Source organism: Hemiscyllium ocellatum, chromosome 17 (assembly GCF_020745735.1).
Source record: "Hemiscyllium ocellatum isolate sHemOce1 chromosome 17, sHemOce1.pat.X.cur, whole genome shotgun sequence".
In the NCBI taxonomy this organism is placed as follows: domain Eukaryota; kingdom Metazoa; phylum Chordata; class Chondrichthyes; order Orectolobiformes; family Hemiscylliidae; genus Hemiscyllium; species Hemiscyllium ocellatum.
Window position 1 is genome coordinate 68694213 of NC_083417.1, and position 22311 is coordinate 68716523.

At 41.8% G+C, this 22311-nt stretch overlaps 1 protein-coding gene across 1 annotated transcript in view; it reads left to right on the forward strand.

The window, feature by feature from the left end:
- The window catches only part of cog4 (component of oligomeric golgi complex 4), a 57564-nt gene that overhangs the window by 33840 nt on the left and 1413 nt on the right, over positions 1 to 22311 (forward strand). Inside the window, exons 8-18 of the mRNA XM_060838279.1 lie at positions 2623 to 2681; positions 3936 to 4069; positions 5947 to 6065; positions 7648 to 7814; positions 13151 to 13316; positions 14853 to 14915; positions 17106 to 17222; positions 18117 to 18209; positions 18918 to 19001; positions 19528 to 19629; positions 20807 to 20935. Of these exons, the coding sequence (XP_060694262.1) occupies positions 2623 to 2681; positions 3936 to 4069; positions 5947 to 6065; positions 7648 to 7814; positions 13151 to 13316; positions 14853 to 14915; positions 17106 to 17222; positions 18117 to 18209; positions 18918 to 19001; positions 19528 to 19629; positions 20807 to 20935 (1233 nt within the window). The remainder of the gene's footprint in view (positions 1 to 2622; positions 2682 to 3935; positions 4070 to 5946; positions 6066 to 7647; positions 7815 to 13150; positions 13317 to 14852; positions 14916 to 17105; positions 17223 to 18116; positions 18210 to 18917; positions 19002 to 19527; positions 19630 to 20806; positions 20936 to 22311) is intronic.

Below are 22311 nucleotides of genomic sequence, written 5' to 3' on the forward strand. Positions count from 1 at the left end.
GTGATAGGTCAGAGGGGAGGGTGGGGGAAGGTAGCAAAGAGTACAATGGGTGGATGGAGGTGGGGATGAAGGTGATAGGTCAGAGAGAAGGATGGAGTGGATAGGTAGGAAGGAAGATTGCTAGGTAGGACCTGTCACGAGGGTGGTGCTGAGCTGGAAGGTTGGAACTGGGGTAAGGTGGGGGAAAGGGAAATGTGGAAACTGGTGAAGTCCACATTGATCCCTTGGTGTTGAAGTGTTCCAAGGCAGAAGATGAGGCATTCTTCCTCCAGGCGTCGGGTGGTGAGGGAGTGACGGTGGAGGAGGCCCAGGACCTGCATGTCCTCGGCAAAGTGGGAGGGGGAGTTGAAATGTTGGGCCACGGGGCGGTGGGGTTGATTGGTGCAGGTTTCCCGGAGATGTTCCCTAAAGTGCTCTGTGAGAAGGCGTCCATTCTCCCCAATGTATAGGAGACCGCATCGCGAACAACAGATACAATAAATGACATTGGTGGTTTTGCGGGTAAAATTTTGTTGGATGGAGAAGGCTCCTTTGGGGCCTTGGATGGAGGTGAGGGGGGAGGTGTGGGCGCAGGAAACTGCAATTCCTGCGGTGGCAGGGGAAGGTGCCTGGAAGGGAGGGTGGGTTGCTGGGGAGTGTGGGCCAGACCAGGTAGTCATGGAGGAAACTGTCTTTATGGAAAGCGGAAAAGAGTGGGGAGGGAAATACATCCCTGGTAGTGGGATCCGTTTGGAGGTGGCAGAAATGTCAGTGGATGATGCTGTTTATGCGGAGGTTGGTGGGGTGGAAGGTGAGGACCAGGGGGATTCTGTCCTTGTTATGGTTGAAGGGGTGGGGTTTGAAGGTGGGTTGGAGGGCATCTTCAACCACATGGGGAGGGAAATTGCGGTCTTTAAAGAAGGAGGCCATCTGGTGTGTTAAGTGGAACTGGTCCTCCTGGGAGCAGATTCGGCAGAGGCGGAGGAATTGGGAATAAGGGATGGCATTTTTGCAGGAGGTATGGTGGGAAGAGGTGTAATCCAGATAACTGTGGGAATTGGTGGGTTTGTAAAAAATGTCAGTGTCAAGTCAGTTGTCATTGATAGAGAGAGAGAGGTCCAGGAAGGAGAGGGAGGTGTCAGAAATGGTCCAGGTAAATTTAAGGTCGGGGTGGAATGTGTTGGTGAAGTTGATGAACTGCTCAACCTCCTCGTGGGAGTACGAGGTGGCACCAATGCAGTCATCAATGTAGCGGAGGAAGAAGTGGGGACTGGTACCGGTGTAACTACAGAAGATGGACTGTTCCACATAGCTGACAAAGAGACAGGCATAGTTGGGGCCCATGTGGGTGCCCATCGCTATACCCCTTTTGTCTGGAAGACGTGGGAGGAGTTGAACCAGAAATTGTTAAGGATGAGGACCAGTTCAGTCTAATGATTGAGTGTCAATGGAAGGGTATTGTTGGAGACAGTGGGAGAGGAAGAAACAGAGGTCTTGGAGGCCCTGGTCATGGCGGTTGGAGGTGTAGAGGGATTGGGTGTCCATGGTGAAGATAAGGCATTGGGGGCTGGCAAATGGAAGTCTTGGAGGAAGTGGAGGGCGTGGGTGGTGTCTCGAATGTAGGTGGGAAGCTGCTGTACTAGGGGTGATAGGACAGTTTCGAGGAAGGTGGAGATGAGTCCGGTGGGACAGGAGCTTGCTGAGACAATGTGTCGGCCGTGGTGGTCAGGCTTGTGGATCTGGGGAAGGAGGTAGAATCGGGCGGTCCCTGGACTACGAGGTTGGAAGCTGTGGGTGGGAGATCTCCTGAGATGATGAGGTTGTGTTTGGTCTGGGATATGATGGTTTGGTGATTGGGGGGGTGGGAGGTCATGGTCAATATTATCAAAGCCATGTGGGACAGTGAGATATTAGGCACTCCCAGTCTGTGGGATAGAAACCTTAACCTGTGCTTCCTTATCATCTGAATATGTGCACGTCACCTATTTGTAGGTTGCTTGAGCTTCATTTTGGTGATCTGGTGCTGTCTTCTTTCAGCTAAGTGTGTTATACTTTTATTTGTGTCTAGTACAACACATGATAATCAGTCTTCTGGGCTACAACACCACAGGTGTGACCACCCTCTGGTGTTTTCTTCATCTGGTCATATTCAGTTGTAATAGGGAACTAAACCGGGTTTTCTTTTATCATCCCCCACTTCAGGGCCAGCTGCAGGACCTACACTAAAACAGATTAATGTGGTAACGTGATGCTGCATATCCCTATGTGTTGTTTTTGTAAAGTAGCACCCTGTGCCATGGATTACTCTGTATCCAGAAAGGCAGGCAGACTGAGACACCCTGTCCACTAGGAGGTCTGTTTACGTGGCCTAACCTATTTTAACTTCCATTAAAAGTTAAATGGAAGTTTAACTTTCCATTATTTTCTATCCCATGGAAAGGCAAATAACCTCTGGTTGGCAGTCCCTTTCTGTGGGATTGTGTGTAAACCTATGTCAATCATTTCAGTAGAACAATGATGTGGTGAATCGATGGCCTGGTGCTGATCCTGGTTTCACAGTTACTATCTGGAATGGAATTCTTAATGTAAATGCCTGTTTTAAGCAACATAACCATTGACTTCATTCATTTTGTGGTTTTGCAGTTCCAGCGTGTACAGAACAGTATGATGAGGAACTTGACAGTGGAAAAGATAGAGCCCAGGTATGTACATAATGAGTAGCTGGAGATTGTTATGTATCCTGGTTTCCATCAAAAGAAACATGAACAAACCTTGTTGTTTATTATTGCTGTTTCTTTATTTGAGAAATAATGGTTCCATTTGTTTTCTGTAGGCTTGCATTCTTTGGGTACTATTACAGTCCACTACCTTACCTTAATTTATGTGTAAAGTTCAAAATCAAATTACACCAAGTTATAGTCCAACAGGTTTATTTGGTAGCTACCTGATGTGCTGTGCTGTGAAATAGCAGTGCTGTGAAATTCACCAGTTGTGTGATTTCAAACTTTGTCCACCTCAGTCCAACACTGACACCTCCACATCATATTTTATGTGCGTGAGTCCAGTCAGCCAGTGTTTTAGCATTAAGCATTACTTCAGTCCATTGTACTGATACCAGCTCTTTGTTTACTACTCAAGTATTAATATTCATATGCCTTCTCCTCACAGCGGAATAAAAAAAACCTTCATATTTTTCTAACTCTCTTACTATATGTTTTACTAGTGTACAGTTTCCAAAATTCCAGTAAGTTTTGTCTGGGATGTTCATTTCTAAACGTTAGGCTGATTGAACCTTAGTTGCTGAGTTTATCCATTCCTCCTTGGTTTAAACAGGGGTGTAATTTCTTTAATCATCTAGTCTTTTGGCTCCATCGCCAATCCAAAAGTAATAGAGATTGTGGTCAGACCCTCTCCAATTTCCATGCTTACTTCCCTCGGTAACTTAATCTGGATTAGGTGTCTTTTCTGTTCTGAGGACTTTCCATTCTCTGTCTATTTTTATTCATTCCTATATTGTTAGTACCTTCTCCTTTCCAATAATATTGGTAGCTTTCTCCTCTTTACATGTACATACACTCAGTCTCTTGTTTCCTTCCACTGCCTCTGGATAATAATTAGGAATTGGACAAAAACTGATTATCTTCCTTTCTGTGTGATAGCACCTTGTACCCCTCCCCAAATGTTGTTCTTCAGCTCTCCTTCTGACCAACAGACACTCTGGATAAATATCAAGATTTAAACTCTTGCTCCCTTGGCTCATGGAAGCTGAACTACTTGACCAACTGAGACCAGCAATTTAACCTAGAATGGAATCTAAGGCCTGGTCTGTACAGGTTAATACTACAGCAGACAGATTACTTTAAAGCAGTGGGAGGAATGGTTTAACTGCACAGTACATAGGCTAGTAAATGGATGAATTACGCTTTTACTTCTAATAATTTATTTTTGACTTTCAGAGAATTAGACACCATTTTAGCAGAGGTTACATTGATGAATGCTCGTGCAGAACTGTACTTGCGCTTCATAAAGAGAAGAATCACTGCTGATTTTGAGGTTTACGATGCAGTAGCCTCAGAAGAAGTGAAACAAGGTACAGTTATATCTTTGCTGTAAACAGTGGAATTTCCACACAACATCAGAACAGTTTGTGTTTAATGACCTTTTGGGTTTTTTTTAAAACCTCCCTTTCCTGGTCCATTCTTTGTAACTTGTTCCTGGGAGGACAAGTGAATGTGCAAATCAGTGGCACATCTCCAGCCTGTTTAGGCGGTCTCAACTGAGACTGAAACAGAGTGGGGGGAGAATTGACTAACTTTCCACCACAGCATGATGCTGCGTAATGTTTTCACCCATGCTTCTCCCCTTCTCGTCCTGCTGCCATTGTAGGATACCTTGGTTTCCTACAGTGATGAACACTCATCCTTGATGTGAAGTTTGGAGGCCTTTTGACCCAGAGTGCAGCCTGTTCCTGTCTTTGACAAGTGTCCATATTCAGAGTTTGCAGCAGGAGTCAATGGCTGGTGATCTCAGGAACTGTAATGCTGCATATCCATCGCTGTTCATGCAACAGTGCCTGAATTCTGACACATTGTTTGCATGTCTGTGGATCTCTGTATTGTACTGTGTATGTTTGAGTTGTGTAGAAGCAGAATGTGAAAGTTTACTGATGTTCAGATAAAAAGAAATAACAAGCGTATTCTTCTTTTAACTTTATAAACAATGAAGAATAGTAAATTTTCAATGTTTCCTGATGAAAGGCTTATGCCCGAAACGTCGATTCTCCTCCTTGGATGCTGCCAGACCTGCTATGTTTTTCCAGCACCACACTCTCTACTCTGATCTCCAGCATCTGCAGCCCTCACTTTCTCTAAATTTTCAATGGTAAAGTCGTGGCTGTAGTTCCCAGAGGACCATAGGGTTGCTGTCTCGCGAGAGAGCATGGATAGAATAAATAGACAGTCTTTTCCCTGAGGTGAGAAAGTCCAGAACTAGAGGGCATAGGTTTAGGGTGCAAGTGGAAAGATATAGAAGAGACCTAAGGGGAAACTTTTTCCACGCAGAGGGTGGTACATGAGCTGTCAGAGGAAGTGGTGGAGGCTGGTACAATTGCAACGTTTAAAAGGCATCTAGATGGGTATATGAATAGGAAGGGTTTGGAGGGATATTGGCCGGGTGTTGGCAGATGGGACTAGATAGGGTTGGGATATCTGGTTGGCATGGATGAGTTGGACCAAAGGGTCTGTCTCCATGCTGTACATCTCTATGACTCTATGTGGATGACCGGTGGTGGTTCAACCTGATGGTCACCATGCCTCAGGTGGGAGGTAAGGTTGAGAAGGCAGGGCGTAAACCAGTCCTCCAGCCAATTGACCGAACTGGCCCCCATAATAAGAATATACAGCTGAATCTAATCCATTTGTGATTTGGGTTTTGGGTACAGAGGGTAATTTTATGGGTAATTAGTGAAATCTGAAACTAGAAGCCTAAATAGAAGATGCCCACCAACATCCAATGGAGAATCCAGGAATAATATCCCTAGCCAGAGAGTGGTGAGAATGTGGATCTCGTTACCAATTGGAGCACCTGTGGTGAATAGCATTGATCCATTTAAAGGAATACTAGACAAACCTGAAGGAGAAAGGATCAAAATATCTATTTATAGACTAGATAAATAAGATGGGAGGAGGCTTGGTAAAAGCATAAATGGCAGCTGAATGACTTGTTTCTGCATTCGTAGAATCATACAGACATGACTCATCAGCCAATCGAGTCTGTACAGCCAGAAATATATTACTACCTGTACCGGTCCCACTTTCCTGCAGTAGGCCATAGCCGTCCATTGTGAGTTTGACCTCATTCTATATTAATGTGACCCTATCTGTTGCAAGTTCTCTGCATATGTTGCAAACTGTAAAGCTACTGAATGCTTGCTAACATGTTTCTGTGATTTAATTGCTTGTCACTCAGAGCATCAGAAGGCACTGGATAAACTGTGTAACCTATGCTTGCTGAGCCGGAATATGCAGGAGCTTATTGGATACTACATCACAATGGAAGAATACTTCATGAGAGAAATGGTCAACAAGGTATGTAATACTGTTGACATTTCTCATAGTCATGATTATCACAGCACAAGTTTCCAAAGTGCTAAGGAGGGAAAACCCAGTCAGAGTTCCTGCTCCTGACCACTGTCTTAACAGTCCCAAACACGTGGGTGGAAATGTGGACCTGTGATTTCCCCCATCAATGTCAAATAGCTTTACTGATACAAACTGTCCAGGCCACCATGTGAAAATGACTATCTGTTTGAATTACTTGATGGAATGTATCCTACCAAAAGTCAGCAGTTGCTAAAGAGAAAAGCATGGAAGAAAGACATAAGAAAATTATGAAAACAAAATGTTTGTTCACTACTTCCACTCAATTTAAATTCTTAGCACCAGATGCAGGTCAGGCTTAGGAAGTGGTTGAACAAATCATCCCAAGAAATTCAGATTTTTGATTTGGTTGGTTTTCATCCTATGTTTGCAATTCAGTGGGAAGACTGCTGGAAGCATTTTAACAATGACTATAGCATGTATTTTGAAGCATTCTGGGTGCATAGCTGTGATTCATGGGCAGAATGGTGTGACTGGTGGTTCAGATGTCAGAGGAGAATCCGAGGTCTAGCACTACCAATTCCTACATTTCCTTTTTCAGGCACTGACTAATTTGTGCATATCCAGCAGGTTTAGTTTTTCTATCTGCTGCCCGGCACACACCTTAAATGATCTGGGACCTACCTGACCATTGCCTTTTGCTCAATGATACATCTACTTTGGGGTGCTCTCGCCCTTATGTAAAATGTTTTAAAAGACACTTCATCATACAAACAGGTTTCTGTGGTCCACTGATCTCTTCCATCCTCCCAGTAAAATGTATGGTAGTGTGATTGTTATGTTATCCAGAGACCTAAATCAATTATCTGAGGGGAGAGTTGACAGAAGTTTTCAAAGTCGGGAGAAGCTGCTCCTGCTTTTAAAGGGATTAAGAATGTGAAGGCACAGATTTAAAGTGATCTTCAAAAGTAATAATCGTGATGTAAGGAAAACACTTTTTCACACAAAATGCACTGTCTGGATGTACAATGGAGGCAGATTTGATTGATGCATTCGAGAGGGTAGAAGCAATGTGCAAAGGTGCTGGACAAGGGCAGTAGAATGGCACTAATTCATAACGCTCATTGGAGAGCTGGTGCTGATGCAATGATGCGAATGACCTTCCATCTGCAGTGTAACACTTAAGTGATTTTGAGCATGTAAGTTTGATATTGTGATTAATTGTTCAAATGCAGTAATTCTGAAAATAAAAAGCAGCTTTTGATAAAAAGCAATCGAGCAGCTATTGTGTTGATGAAAAAAGATCCAACTGATTTACTGGTCTGCTTTATGAAGACAAATTTACCATCCTTACCTGGTCTGACTTTGAATACCAGTCTCTATGTAGTCATGTCCAACTACTTCCCCATCTGTGATCAGTTACATCAGGGCAATAACAAGTTCATTTCTACAGTAACTTTATATGGTCAGTTTCACACAGGATAGAGCTGATGGAGAGTACAAGTGGTGGTGTGTGAAGATGTGAATGATTGTTGAGTTGTTTAAAGGTGATGGTATTTCTTTATCACAGGCTGTGGCGATGGATGTCTATGAGAAGGGCCAGCTGACATCCAGCATGGTGGACGATGTGTTTTTCATTGTGAAGAAGAGCATCGGTCGTGCTCTGGCAAGCTCAAACATCGACTGCCTGTGTGCCATGATCAACCATTCCACCACTGTACTGGAGTCAGATTTCAGGTAACTTAGGGCCATATGACACTGTGTGCATTCCTTGCCATTAATTTTGCCAACAATCCAATCGTGGAACTGTTTGCTGATCACTAACTGGCATAGCTGAACTGGTTAAAGCAGCTCTGACAATGTAGTCTGCTGATTGCACTATGCCAAGTATGTTTTTCTGCCAGACAGACCTCTACCAGCTAGTTATCCACTTTCCAAGTGGTTCTGTGTGATTGGTACCCTGCCTGGCATGATACTGGGTTATGCAGATTACACAGGGCTGGATCCCCAGCCTGTACTAGTTGGCTGATTTGAGCCAATTAAGCATAATTTGTTCCTGGGCTAATGGACGGAAGAAAATCAAGAATTTCTATTAATGGTTGTGTGTTGCATCTGGTGAGGATAAGTTGAAGTTACATTCTGATGCTGTTACTGCTGAACTGCCTAGTATATGGGAAATTTGGAAACCACGCCTGTCTGGAAACAAGTGAGAAAAGCCGAATCCAATTCATGACTGACTGAAAGAGAACCACAAATTCCAGTGTGTAGTTTTACAATTCCAACTCAAAATGGCTGAAATAATTTGTAAGTTGATCAGAAGAAATCCATAAATTATTGCAGGTTTTAGGCACTTGCAATTTAAAAAAATCCTTAATTAAAATAGCTTATTCTCAAAATAAAATTTGAATGTGTGTGTCTGGATTACTTATTGCAACACAATGAATGATCCTGTTCCTATTAAGATACTGTGCATACCCACATTCAGTTCCAATCTTGCTTTATTTAATTTTCTAATGTTTTGAACTTTTATTGGCCTGGGTCTTCAAAACTAAGAGACAGTGTTTAAAAAAAACCCCACCTATTTTTATTCTCCCAAGTTCCACACTGTCGTCACTTGCCAGTTTTGTAGGTCACACAAACTCCTATTTCAACTTCAGTGACATTCCCAAGTATTATCACGTTCCCAGAGCTATTATAGCTCTCCATTGCAATCTGTTCTGTTTTATCACACTTTTTGTAATAGTGAGATTAACAACTTATTCAATTTTATGGCACAGAACCTAAAGCTTAAACATGTACTGTCTAAATTGTTAATGAATCAGATTGAGAAATTGAGGGACACCTAGCATGCATCACCATCCACAGGCACTGAATTTACTGTACTTTAGATAGAAACGGTAAGTTCTAGAAACACTTTGTCAGTAAAACAACAACTGCGGAGAGGGTGTGGGAACATTAGTGTTTCCTCAGTTCTGACCTTTCATGGGTTCTGATACAATGCTTTACCGTCTTCTCTTTACAGAGGGTGCCTGATCTTTGAGTTTTTCCAGCACCATTTTGTTTTGATTACCAGCTCTCTCATTTAATCATTTCCACTTTTATAAGCTGTAACAGTACAATGTTAGGTTGTTTGTATATTGATATGTGTGGAAACATAGTACAGAGGAACCTCAATTATCCAAACACAATTATCCAAAAAATCGGATTATCCGAATAAGATCTGAAGGTCCCGTAAAACCGTTACAGCAATGAGGTGTTACTGACATGATTGTGTCTTTTTGTTGAAATGAGTAAAAGTGAATTCTGATTATCTGCACTGAAGAAGATATGTAATTGTTGCATCAAAGAGGTGTTAATGAAACGGTGCAACAATCTCAGTTGGTCAATTATAGCAGTGTTAAAAAATAATTTTAACGGATAAAAGTGACTAATGTGCTGAAAGATGTAGATGCGTAACAAAATCAGGGGTGTCTTCATTCCCTCTATGACTGTGTTCTGAGTACGTATCTGTGGTAAGTAATTGAGTTTGTTGTACTTACTATGTCTGTGAAGAGAAAGTGGACAGCAGTGACAATTGAACAGAAAAGCTAGATTTTACAGCATCTGGATTGTGGTGAAAAGACATCAAAGAGTACAGCATTGGAAAAGCAACAGTGACCGACATCAGGGAAGCAGGACTGGTGATTGAGAAATTTATCAACCAAAGTGACACTTCAATTGCATTAAAAAGAAAATCCATTAGGTGAGAAGGGAAAGATATGAAAGAGACCTCAGGGGCAATCTTTTCCCGCAGAGGGTGGTGCATTTGTGGAATGAGCTGCCAGAGGAAGTGGTGGAGGCTAGTACAATTGTAACATTTAAACATCTGAATGGATATATGAACAAGAAGGGTTTGGAGGGATATGGGACAGGTGATGGCAGGTGGGACTAGATAGGGTTGGGAATCTGGTTGGCGTGGACCAAAGCGTCTGTTTCCATGCTGTACATCTCTATGACATAAAGCTCATGAAAGATGAGCAACTCGACCAAGCTGTAATTTTGTGGTTTTCACAGCAGCGTGAAAAGGGGATTCCTGCATCTGGCCCAATGATACTAGAAAAAGTGCCGATTTCCATGAACGACTCCATGTCAGTGAAGCCGATCGCACCATTTCATTGGGCAGGTTACAGCATTTCAAACATTGTCATGGCGTTAGGGAACTCAGCGTTCTTGAGGAGCAGAAGTCCGTGGATGACAGCACCGTGGAAGGATACAGACAGAAACTACAATCCGTCATTCATGAAGGAAATTATGAACCTGAGCAATTGTACAATGCTGATGAAAGTGGATTGTTTTGGCGTGCTCTGCTGGATAAAACACTTGCATTCACCCCAAAAAAAACAGGTGTCGGGACATAAAGTGCAGAAAGATCACATTATGATTTTCCCTTGTGTCAACACCACTGGCATTCATAAGTTACTGCTTGTCTGCACTGGGTGATATGCTAATCCACGTTGCTTCAAGAACTGTGACAAGAACTCGTTTCCATGAAATACAAATTGCAAAACAATGCATGGATGACACATCCCCTTTTTTTCTTCTTGATTTCAGGAAAAAATTGTATCTGCTGTGAGATTAAATATAGCAAGAACAGGACTCTAGCAATGTGCCCTTCTGCTTGTTGACAACGTGGGGTTACGCACTGAAAAGCAGCCAATTAGAATTGCTAGACAGAGCTGTCAAGTGTTCAATTTTACCACCAAACACCACTTCAAAGTTACAGCCGCTCGAACAGGGAATCATTGAGATAATGAAGAAATATTATCGTTGCATGCCATCCTCTGTGAAAGACGATGCAGACAAAGAAGTGCAGGAAATTATGAAGGTATTCACAGTCAAGGACGCTTTGTTCATGATTGCTGAATCTTGGGACAGCATCAAGCCATCAACAGTCACAGCATGTTGGTACAATGGCTGGTGTGTTGGTAGCCATGACAGTGAAGAGGGCACCCATCCAGATTAAAGGCTAACCACTGACATCACAGAGAACTGCAGACAGCTGGGATTAGGAGACTTCGTAGAGACTGAGATCAATGCTTGGGTGAACTGTGACAATGACATCAGAAGATTATCCACGTAGTCACGGAAGAACAATGGGAAAGTATGGACACCATGGATGGTAAGGAAAATCAGATACCGACATTGCCTGCAGTCCCCACTAATGAAGCTATCGACATCTTGTAACCTTTCGTGGAGTGGTATGCAGCACGACAAAGTCGATGCCGTTAAGTTGATGCATCTTCGTCAAATGTTATCGCTCACAAAAAGAAAAAAAAAACCAACTCTAGTAGGTGGATGGATGTTTTCTTCAAAAAATAATAACTGACTTCCACCTCAATTAATTTTATTTATACAAAATATGCTTTGATTTGTGAAATATCATGAATTTTAAGCGGTATCAAGTGTCTGTACCAATTTTAGCAATTGAATGAATTAAAAACTCTGTAAACATGCTTTTTAACGCAATTATGTTCAGTCTGGCTTCCTTTAAGGTCAACTCAATTATTGGAATGATCAATTACCCAGCAACAAACTGCCTGCCTGTTGCCTTCGGATAATCGAGGTTCCTCTGTACTCCTGAGTCTGAGATGTATTGTAGGCGTTTTTTGTGTTCCTTTTTTCCGAGATGTGCTGCAGGTCTTGTAGCTTTGAAGGGCGAGCAAACAGTCAGAGGTGGCTTCCTTTGAATTCACTTTTCACAGGCTCTCCCAGAATAGCCTGTTTGAGATTGATAATTGGTACTTAGGGAAATTGAGTCCACGGTCCTCACCTGGTAAAATGGTTTGTGTTGGCCCACTGTAGCTGCAGTATTGCATTTTTGTTATACAGATTTAGTCCTTGACCGCTTAGCAGTCACAAATGGAAAAATAAATATGCTTCTAGGAACCTGCAGAAACACATTTATGCAATTTACTCTGTTATTTAATTTCACCTCCATATATTTAGAACATATACGTTAGGAGCAAGAGGAGGCCATTTGACTCCTCAAGCTTGCTTTTCCATTTAATAAGATCATGGTTGATCCTTACCTTGTTATCCTTTTGACTTCCTAATTAGTCAAGATTTAATCTACCTTTATCTTAAAAATATCCAATGATTTCCTGTCTCTTGTGCTTTCTAGGAAAGAGCTGCAAAGACTCGTGACCCTCTGACAGAGGGAAAATAAACAAACTCCTGTCCACTGAAATGGGAGACTCATTTTTATATTCAAAATGTAGCTGCATATCTCAGACTATTTAAATGACAATTATGAAGTTTACAAGATTATAATATTTTGTGACTGTATTAATAATTGGAGGGGAAAAAGTGAAGGTCATATGAGCTTTACACAGTCTGTCTGAGAGTAAGCCAAGTGGTTTGATTATCAGAGATCAAAGGAAAGCTTAATGTTTTAATGGGAAGAAAGTATTTCTGCTTGGAGACAATGACGATGGCCTGCATGTTAACTTTATGATTCATCTTTTGAAAGTGACTGAACATTGTTTTGCACAAACATGTATTTACCTTAGATGATTACCGACTTAAGTCATTTCATAATCCCTCTATTCATAACTTTATCTATGGGTAAATAAGAAATGCTTTTCATGTGGGAGGAACTCTTGAAAGTTTGCTAACAGATACAGTACAGGGGTCAGTGTCAGTGGAGGAAGAATTCTATGGGTCAGTGTCTGTGACGATACAGGAGGAATCTAGTTCAGTGTCTGTATCAGGTAAGGAGGAATCTATGGGTCTGTGACAGAACAAGCAGGACTTGGTCAGTGGCAGTGACGATACAGAAAGAATCTATGAGTCAGTAGTTAACAGTTATGGTATAGGAAAAATTACCAGTGGTAAGTAGCTGTTTACAACAGATTTGTCTCTTGTCTAAGGGTAAAACCTGGCATGATATTCTGGCAGTTTGTGTCTTAACTGAGTTAAATTAGGATCCTAGACATCTATTTATATCTATTGTATTGATGTTTGTGTAAATGCAAGGAGCAGATTGTTGTGTGCTAATGCCATGTGAAATGTTCCTGTGTCTTTCTGTTGTGCAGGGAGGTGCTTTACAATAAGCTCCGGATGGGGTTTCCTGCCACGACCTTTCAAGACATACAGCGTGGTGTAACCAGTGCTGTGAATATCATGCATTCCAGCCTGCAGCAGGGCAAATTTGACACCAAGGGCATTGAAAGCACCGATGAAGCCAAACAATCTTTTCTGGTATGTGTTTTGTTTTGCTATCCCTGACTTGGGAAGTAATTTGCCTGTTGTGTGATGGCTCCCTCTCCTGTCAGCACCCTACCAATGAGCTATCGCTGTCCAGCATCAGCCGCATGGTTCCATATTCTTGAGCATCCGTCACTTATCCAAAACCAAAATGGTTGTTTATTTATGAATTGTAAGTTCTGCTGAGGAATTTGAATTAGCTTTATTGTCACGTATTCAAATCAATACGGTGAAAGGTTTCCAAGTTACTGCTTATGGCGCAGTCTTAGGTACAAGGTACCTCGGTGCAGATTCTTCAGGTTCTTGGGAAAAAGAAAATTGAAACATTTTTTAAAAAGTACAGCATTACAATTCATAGGAGTAAATTAGAAAACTGGAGAAATTAAAAAGTTCAGAATAATAATCCTTCCAACCCAATCCACGGTGGTACCTTGCTTCCAGTCTGCATCGGGCCCTGAATCACCTATGATCCACACGGAGGCCGTGTCAGACTGAAAGACTTCCAGGGGCTGTTGAGAGACTGCCATGAGAAAGGAATGGGATGTTTTTCATTGAGCACATCCAATTCTAGCATGAGACATTCCAAGGCTCTGGATATTACCAATCACCACTATCGCACGCTTTATGATAATTCTTTATGGTTATTAAATGATACCAGAGTTGTCCAGGACCCTATGCCTTTTCAGGGTCACCTGCAAACCACCTTGTGATTGTCTTTTGAGGATGTTGATAGTTAAGCAGATCACTTTCCTCCAGCACAGTCAGGGTCACTCCTAGGGATAGGTACCTGCAGAGTAAAATTTGTAGTGCTCTTGCCTGTCTGAACATTGTTACAGTATTAGACAGTTAGATTGGATAGGAGGCACAACTCTGCACATTACTGCTATCCTACACTGTTCACCCTTTAGTGCAGTTTTGTTCTGTGTGACCATTTCAGGTTAAAACTTGATAATTTTGTTTCCTGCCCTACTTCCAAAGACCATGAACCTGGTCCTGGTTTATGCTAACAGTTTTACCTCTTATATTGGGCAGCACGATGGCTCAGTGGTTAGCACTGCTGCCTCACAGCACAGGAACGTGGAGTTCAATTCCAGCCTTAGGTGACTGTGCAAATTCCACACAGACAATCTCCCCATGTCTTTGTGAGTTTCCTCTGGGTACTTCGGTTTCCTTCCATATCCTGCATATCATTGGACTAGGTAAATTGGCTGTGCTAAATTGCCCATGGTGTTCAGGGATGTGTAGATTGGGTGCATTAGTCGGGGTAAACGTAGTAATAGGTTAAGGAAATGGGGTCTAGGTGGGTTACTCTTCAGAGGGTCAGTGTGGACGTGTTGGCCAAATGGCCTTTTTCCACACTGTAGGGATTCTATGAATACTAGCTAGTCCCAGAAATGAGCTTTCTGAATTCTTATCTTAAGTGTGATCACGATACTAATGTATGTTTCGTTATCTAATGTATATTTTGTATCCGTCCTGCTCATAGTTCTATTTTGCTTATTTGCTGTTAAATTGTCTTGTTTCATTTAGGTGACTCTGAATAATGTAGAGATGTGCAGTGAATATCTTCTGACCTTGAAAAAGAACCTGGAGGTATGAGAATATCCAATTCTAAGGACATGTTATGCTAAAGGATTAACATTTTTAATTTTTCTCTCTTTGTGGAAGTCAGCTGTTTGGATACAGTCCCAAGGTAGTCCACCGCCACCCCACCTAAGTGGCCTTTCATTATGTAGTCAACCATATAATTGTGCATTTAGACACAATGATACGGCTGACTTCCCAATTTTGAGCAATATTGTAGCTTAATTCAGTCTTATCACCCAGCAACTGCTGATGGTCACATGCTGGTATTGAGCATTATCTCCCATGACATGTACATATTGACCAAGGTCTAGTACTTGAGTATATTTGTCTGTTATTTCAGCAAAGTGGGAGTACAGCAGTTTGCATGTAAGGAGGCTGCAGCTCTTGTTTTGAAAGCATTATCCTCAATCCAAGCCTCAGTCAATTTCTAAATTTAGCTTTCTTCTCACTGAAACATAGAAATTAGGAGCAGGAGTCGGCCATTTTGCCCTTTGAGCCATTCTATCTCGAATGTGACATTCCTGCTTTCTCTCAACACTCCTCCTCCATGCCTTTAGAGCCTAAAAATGTATCAGTCGTTGTCTTGAATATATTCCAGTGACTTAGCCTCAACAGTCTTCTGTGGTATAGAATTCCACAGGTTCACTACCCTTTAAGAAATGTTTCCATATCTCAGTCCTAAATGGCCTATTCTGTACTGACATTGAACCCCCCCCTCCCCCCGCCCCAGTTTCTAAAGTGTGCAACTAGGGGAAATAGCTGGTTTGCCTCTAGTCTGTCCAACCTTGTTAGAATTTTGTTTCAATCAGATCCCCTCAAATATTTCTAATACAGGTGCAGTCATGTAGCACAGAAACAGATCCTTCAGTCCAACCAGTCCATGCCGACCATAATCCCAACTAAACTAATCCCACCTGTCTGCACTTGGCCCATATTCTTTCAAACATTTCTTATTCGTGTACTTATCCAAATGTCTTTTAAACATTGTAACTGTACCTTGTCCTCTGGAAGGTTATTCCTCACACGAGCCACTCTGTAAAAATGTTATCCCCATGTCCTTTTTTCACCTCTCTCCTTTCCCCTTAAAAATATGCCCCCCCCCCCCCGTCTTGAAATGTCCCACTCTCGGGGAGGAAAAAAGCACCTGCCATTCACCTTATCTATATCTCTCATGATTTTATAAAACTCTCAATCTCCTATGCTCCAATGAAAAAAGTCCCAGGCTATCCAGCCCGTCCCTATAACTCAAACTTTCCATTCCCAGCAGCATCCTGATAAATCTCTTCTGAACCTTCTCCAGCTTGATAACATCCTTCTTATAACAAGGTGACCAGAACTGGACACAGTACTCCAGAAGAGGCCTCACCATAGTCCTCTACAATCTCAACATGACGTCCCAACTCTTATACTCGAAGGTCTGGTCAATGAAGACAAGTGTTCTAATGCCGCCTTAACTACCACATCTATACTTGACACAAACTTCAAAGAATTATATTCCTGAACCCCAATGTCTCTCTGTTCTACAACACTACCCTCAGCCCTACTTTTAATTGCATTAGTCCTGCCCTTGTCTGTTTTACCAAAATACAATACTTCACATTTATCCAAATTAAACTCGTCTACCACTCCTTAGCCCATTGATCCAATCTATCATGCTGTCTTTGAAATCTCTTTGAAAGAAGTTAACTGTCTTTACTGTTCACTAGACCATCAATTTTGGTATAATCCACAAACCTGTGGTCAATCACTTCTTATTTGCACAAAGGTAAATACTCTCACCTCCTCAATATTGAGAGATGGGGAGGAATACAGTTATCCAGGGCTTAACTTCCACAAGGACAGTCCTGTCAACCCTAGTATCACTCTATGAATCTCCACCAAACTCCCTCTTTGGCAAATATGTCCGTCCTTAGGTAGGAAGACCAAAGCTACACACACCACTCCAGATGTGGTCTTACCAAGTCCCTGCATAACTGCAATAAAACACCTCTATTTCTGAACTCTAATCATCTTTCAGGTCAATCCTTCTCCTGGCCAGGTGAGCCAGTTTGTCTGGGCCACAGCACGAAATGGTTTTATTTTGTTAGTTTTCTCCTCAAGGCACTGTTTTATCTATAAACATCGCCATGTAAGATGCTGGTTCTTCACGATGTTGGAACAGGAATCTTTGATGAAGTGTTGTATATTTTTCCACAGAGTGACTGTACAAAGCTGTTCAACCAAGGTCTGGGAGCGGAGCAAGCACAAGCAAAGATTGACAGCTGCCTATCAGATTTGGCTGCAGTATCCAACAAATTCAAGGACTTACTGCAGGTAAGATCTAATTTTTCGCTATCATTGTCTTTTAATGAGTTAATCGCAGACTCCAAAATTAATGGGTGACATGGTGGCTCAGTGGTTAGCACTGCTGTCTCACAGCACCAGGGACCCGGGTTTGATTCCCATTTTGGGCGACTGTCTGTGTGGAGTTTGCACATTCTCCCTGTGTCTGCTTGGGTTTCGTTTGGGTGCTCCGGTTTCCTCCCACAATCCAAAGATTTGCTGGTCAGGTGAATTGGCTATGCTAAACTGCCCATAGTGTTCAGGGATGTGTAGGTTAAATGTATTAGTTAGAGGTAAATGTAGAGTAATAGGGTAGGGGAATGGATCTGGGAGGGATACTCTTCGGAGGGTCAGTGTGGACTTGTTGGGCCAGATGGCCTGCTTTTACACTGTACGGACTCTATGATTCTAGTGTAAAGCAGAAACTGCTGGAAAAACTCAGCAGGTCTAGCAGCATCTGTAGGAAGAAAAACAGTTAACATTTTGAGTCCAGTAACCCTTTGTCAGAACTGAAATCAGCCATTTGGTTGTGGTGGGGCAGGGTTGTTGTAGGAGCTTTTTTGAGGCAAATGGGAAGAGGAGGGGATAGAATACGTGGAGATGGTGCTGGCAGGGAAGAAATGGAAGGTAAACTAAGGGATTGCTGATGTTAAGCTGAGAGATGAATTCTATGTGGGTGCTAATGGGAAATATGAATATTTGAAAATGTGTTGACTCTGCTGGGAGCAACCCATACAAAACTGGACCTGGGTGTGGGGTGGGTAACTGGAAATTTGTCCAGTACAGCTTCCTTGGTACTGCTGAAAAGCTCAAACTAGAGTACGTTTGCTGTTAGAATACCAGACTGTGTCTGAGTAAATGAATAAGGTGTATTTTGTCTTGCAGGAAGGTTTAGCAGAACTCAACAGTACAGCTATCAAACCACAGATTAAGCCTTGGATAACCGGGTTCCTCTCCATCTCTCACAATATTGAGGAGGTGAGAGTCTTTACTCTTGTGTAAACAATAAGCAAGTGACTGACCACAATTATAGACATCTCCAGGTTTAGAAATTTGTTTGCCACTACATGGTGCAATTACATGCAGCTTAAGTGTTAAGATTACTTTACATAGTGTGGGTCACACCATTATAAAACCAGTATCTTTCCATCCCAACTTGTGTATTTCTGTATCCCTCAATTTGTAAACTGTGTATTGCAGTCTATAGCCCACTATGTATAAACCCAGTGGTTTATTGCCTGTGGTACATAGTCTTGCTGCTCTGTGTTATTAACCTTTTTTTATATATAACTTATTCATTATTACATTCTCCATCTATAAAAGTGACTTTCTTTAACCCTTCCAACATTTTATACACACATTACAAAAGTTCTTCAGACTGCAAGAAAACATCACAATTGGTATAATAGATAGTAACCAGAGGCAGTGGTCTGAAGGCCTCATCTATTGCAGACATTGCTTTCACGTCTCTGTAATATTAACCAGCCTCTGGTACTCTGCATTCAGTCAGATATGCTGAAGGAGCTCTCAAAGTGGTCTTCCTATTCTCAAAAATGGTGAAGTGAGTAATGACATGAAGAATTGTTAGTCCTAAGCAGTTATTTAACAGGAGAACAAAACTCTGATGTGTCTTTTCTCAAGCCATTGGCTTTTGTTTATTTTACACAATGTTTTATTGTATTCTAGGAGGAATTTAATGATTATGAAGCCAATGATCCCTGGGTTCAACAATTTATTCTCAACCTGGAGCAACTGATGACAGAGTTCAAGGTGTGCCTGTAAGGCTTCCTTAAAATTCAGAAAGTTGAAACTAAATTGAGGATTTGTACAATAAATACAACTTTCCTAATGTTGGATTCTAAAATATAAACTGGCAGTACCAAGGAGGAACCACATTGTCTCTTAACATTGTTTCCCAACAGTCTCAAGACTATGGAACGTATTACTGTTTTTCATCTCCTCAAAGTGGCCATGTGGGCCTGGTAAGGGAGAGCATACCCCATGACTCGTTCCTTATCGGTTTAACAGTAAAACTCCCTGTCCCATTTGTGCACTGGTTAATTGAAGCCTGCACAAAACAATCCTGTCTCTTTACAACTGTTGACTGATTCTATTTCATTAATTTTCAGAACATCCAGTTAGAATTTATTACCTGTTGCTGTGTTTCTAGTATTTTCTGTTTTTGTTTTAGATTACCGGTATTGGTGATTTGCTTTTTAATTCTCCCTAAATGTTGGGCGGATGGAAGGGAAGGTGCAGTCATTTCTTGATGTTACTGTGTTTGTGTGTTTTCTAGACTGGATTGTCCCCGGTCATCTATGATAATCTCACTGGTCTGATGACGAGCCTGATTGCGATTGAGCTGGAGAAGGTGGTCCTGAAGTCAACATTTAGCCGGGTATGAGTGGGGAAAGCCACATATTTCAACATTTTATGTATATTGTTCCAAAACAAATTGAACTGATCGTTTCTGGGGAGGAGGTACTGCCTTTGAGTGGGCACTAAGCCACACAGATGAGCAAATGGTTTACATTCTGAGGATTGGTTGCACGGACGATGCATGTTATTCCCCTGTAAGGGATTAAGGAGCGATATAACTGAGGACATTGTAGGGATTACAGCATCTCACTATCTATTCTATCTCAAGTGGGTGTGTCCAGGTCAATTGGGGCAATTATTGCCAGGCCATTAGCGATGATGTCAAGAAATATTCCTTTGTGCAACACTAGGGAACCCTAGGACACTACCTCCCCCCCCCCCCCCCCCCCCCACATCTCCCCTCCCCCCAATATACATACACACACACACACACACTATATATATATATATATCATATATATATATATGTGTGTGTAGCTGTGCTGCAAGAGAAAACCTAAACTATATTGGTCTCAGAAACCATGGGCCATGCAGGGAAATCTTGTCCAGGGATGTTGTGCCAATCACCATCAGAAACCATAGGAGTAAATTACAGATTGTGACTGATACAAACAGGGGAAGCTGGATAAGCGATGTAAGGTACTGATTTTAGTTGAAACTTCAACCACACTGACCTGCTGCGCTTTTCCAGCAACACATTTTCAGCTCTGATATCTTTTAGCCCTTCATTTTGGAATAACTGAGCCACCACTTTATTAAGTCATCAGTTGTTTTCCTGAAGATGTTGACTGCTGTTGAGTTCCTGCAGTCCTATAGTAAGCCTCTCCCCAGAAAGCTGCTTCTGTATTCCAAGTCTATTTCACACAGGACAATAGGTGACTGGATAACTTCAGATCTGTGATTTTCTCTCTATTCCCTTATCTTTAGCCCAAGTAGAGTAAGGATAGGCTAAATTGAAACATAATGAAGCTTTAATGGTTAAGACAGTTTATGTACCTTCAAAATCCTTAGATCAAAATAGGAAGGAGGGGCCTGAGGAACATTTCAATTACAAATAATGTTTGAATGAGGATTCCTTTCTTCATTTTAAAAATATTTCCTCACCTTCCCAGAGACATCTCCTATCCTCAGACTGACCTGCTTCTTAAAACTGACGTTGCATTATCTCCTTCTGACCTCTTTTGGTTGCTTCTCAGCTTGGTGGGTTGCAGTTTGACAAGGAGCTCCGATCACTTATCGCGTACCTGACATCAGTGATCACGTGGACCATTCGTGATAAGTTCGCTCGCCTCTCTCAGATGGCAACTATACTGAATCTAGAAAGGGTGAGTGTGTGGAATAAGATGGAGAGTGGGATGTGAGTCATTTGTAGACAAATGAAGGAAAGTTTTTATATTTATATTAATTAAAAACTGAAAGAGCTGCAGATAGTGTAAATCCGAAACTAAAATAGAAGTTGCTGAAAAAGACTGAGCAGGACTGGCAACATCTGTGAAGAGAAATCAGAGTTAACGTTTCAGGTCCATTCTGAGGATAGGTCACCGAAACATTAACTTTGATTCCTCTCCACATATGCTGCTAGACCTGCTGAGCTTTTTCAGAAACTTGTTTTTGTTTTCCATTTATATTACTCCTTTCACAAACACAAAATATGCAGAAGTGCTTTACAACTAATGAAGTACTTCCAAACTGTAATCACTGTTGTAATGTAAGAGACTAGCTGACCACTTTAGGGATCCCTGAGGAGGTTTTGACTGTACGGGAATTTTAATTCTGATTTCCAGCATCTGCAGCATTTTGCTTGATGGCAACGAGACGTTTGAGGAAGATGTGATTGAGTGTAGGAGGATGAAGTGTCACGTTTAGCAGAGTGTTAGAACAGGACAAGGGGTTCAGTGAGACATGGTCACGGTCCCACAGGATACCGATTGTATATGGCCCATCCATTACTGATATTATGACAGCCTGACTGGGAACCTTCAACAAGATGGAGGTGAGAGTCATAAGGCAACAATAGGCTGGTTTCACAGTTGATCTGAAGCAGTGCACTGGCTGCAACAAAACAATTGAAATAGAACTCTAGAAGCTCCTGAGAGAACAACAGATACTGGTCCAGCAAGTCTCCTCCACCCAGGCTAATTGTTATAAAGTTCTGTCATCAACAGGTTTTGATTTCCTACTTCACAGAATCTGTTGATCCATCTAACAGTGTTGTTTGACCCTGGAGCAACTTGCCACTAGGAGTTAGTGCTGCCTGTAGAGAATTTTTTTACTCTGTTTAACTTTGCAAAAGACATGTGAATTATATCATTGTTACTTGTGTTTTAAATACCTGGTTTCTTTAACATTTCATTATTTGAATGTGCTGCATTATGTTTCCTGTCGATCATTTCTTCAGTGAGAATGGTCTTCCTTCATAACTTCACTTTTAAAACCTCCAGTTTCTGCCTCTCTTGCCTAAACCCTTTCTAACGTATCTATAGCTTTTTGATGATCAACACTGTGCATACTCCAGAAATGACCATGTCACTGGTCTGTACAGTGTCATTACTATCTACTTTCTTTTTTAATTCAATGTTCTTTATTAATAACTGGCTCACACTGGCCCGGCATTTGGAGGTGTGATCAATTATACTCTCTCTTCTCCTACCCCGTTCAGTGCCTGATGGACACACATTTTCTGTTACCCCCTTCCCATATG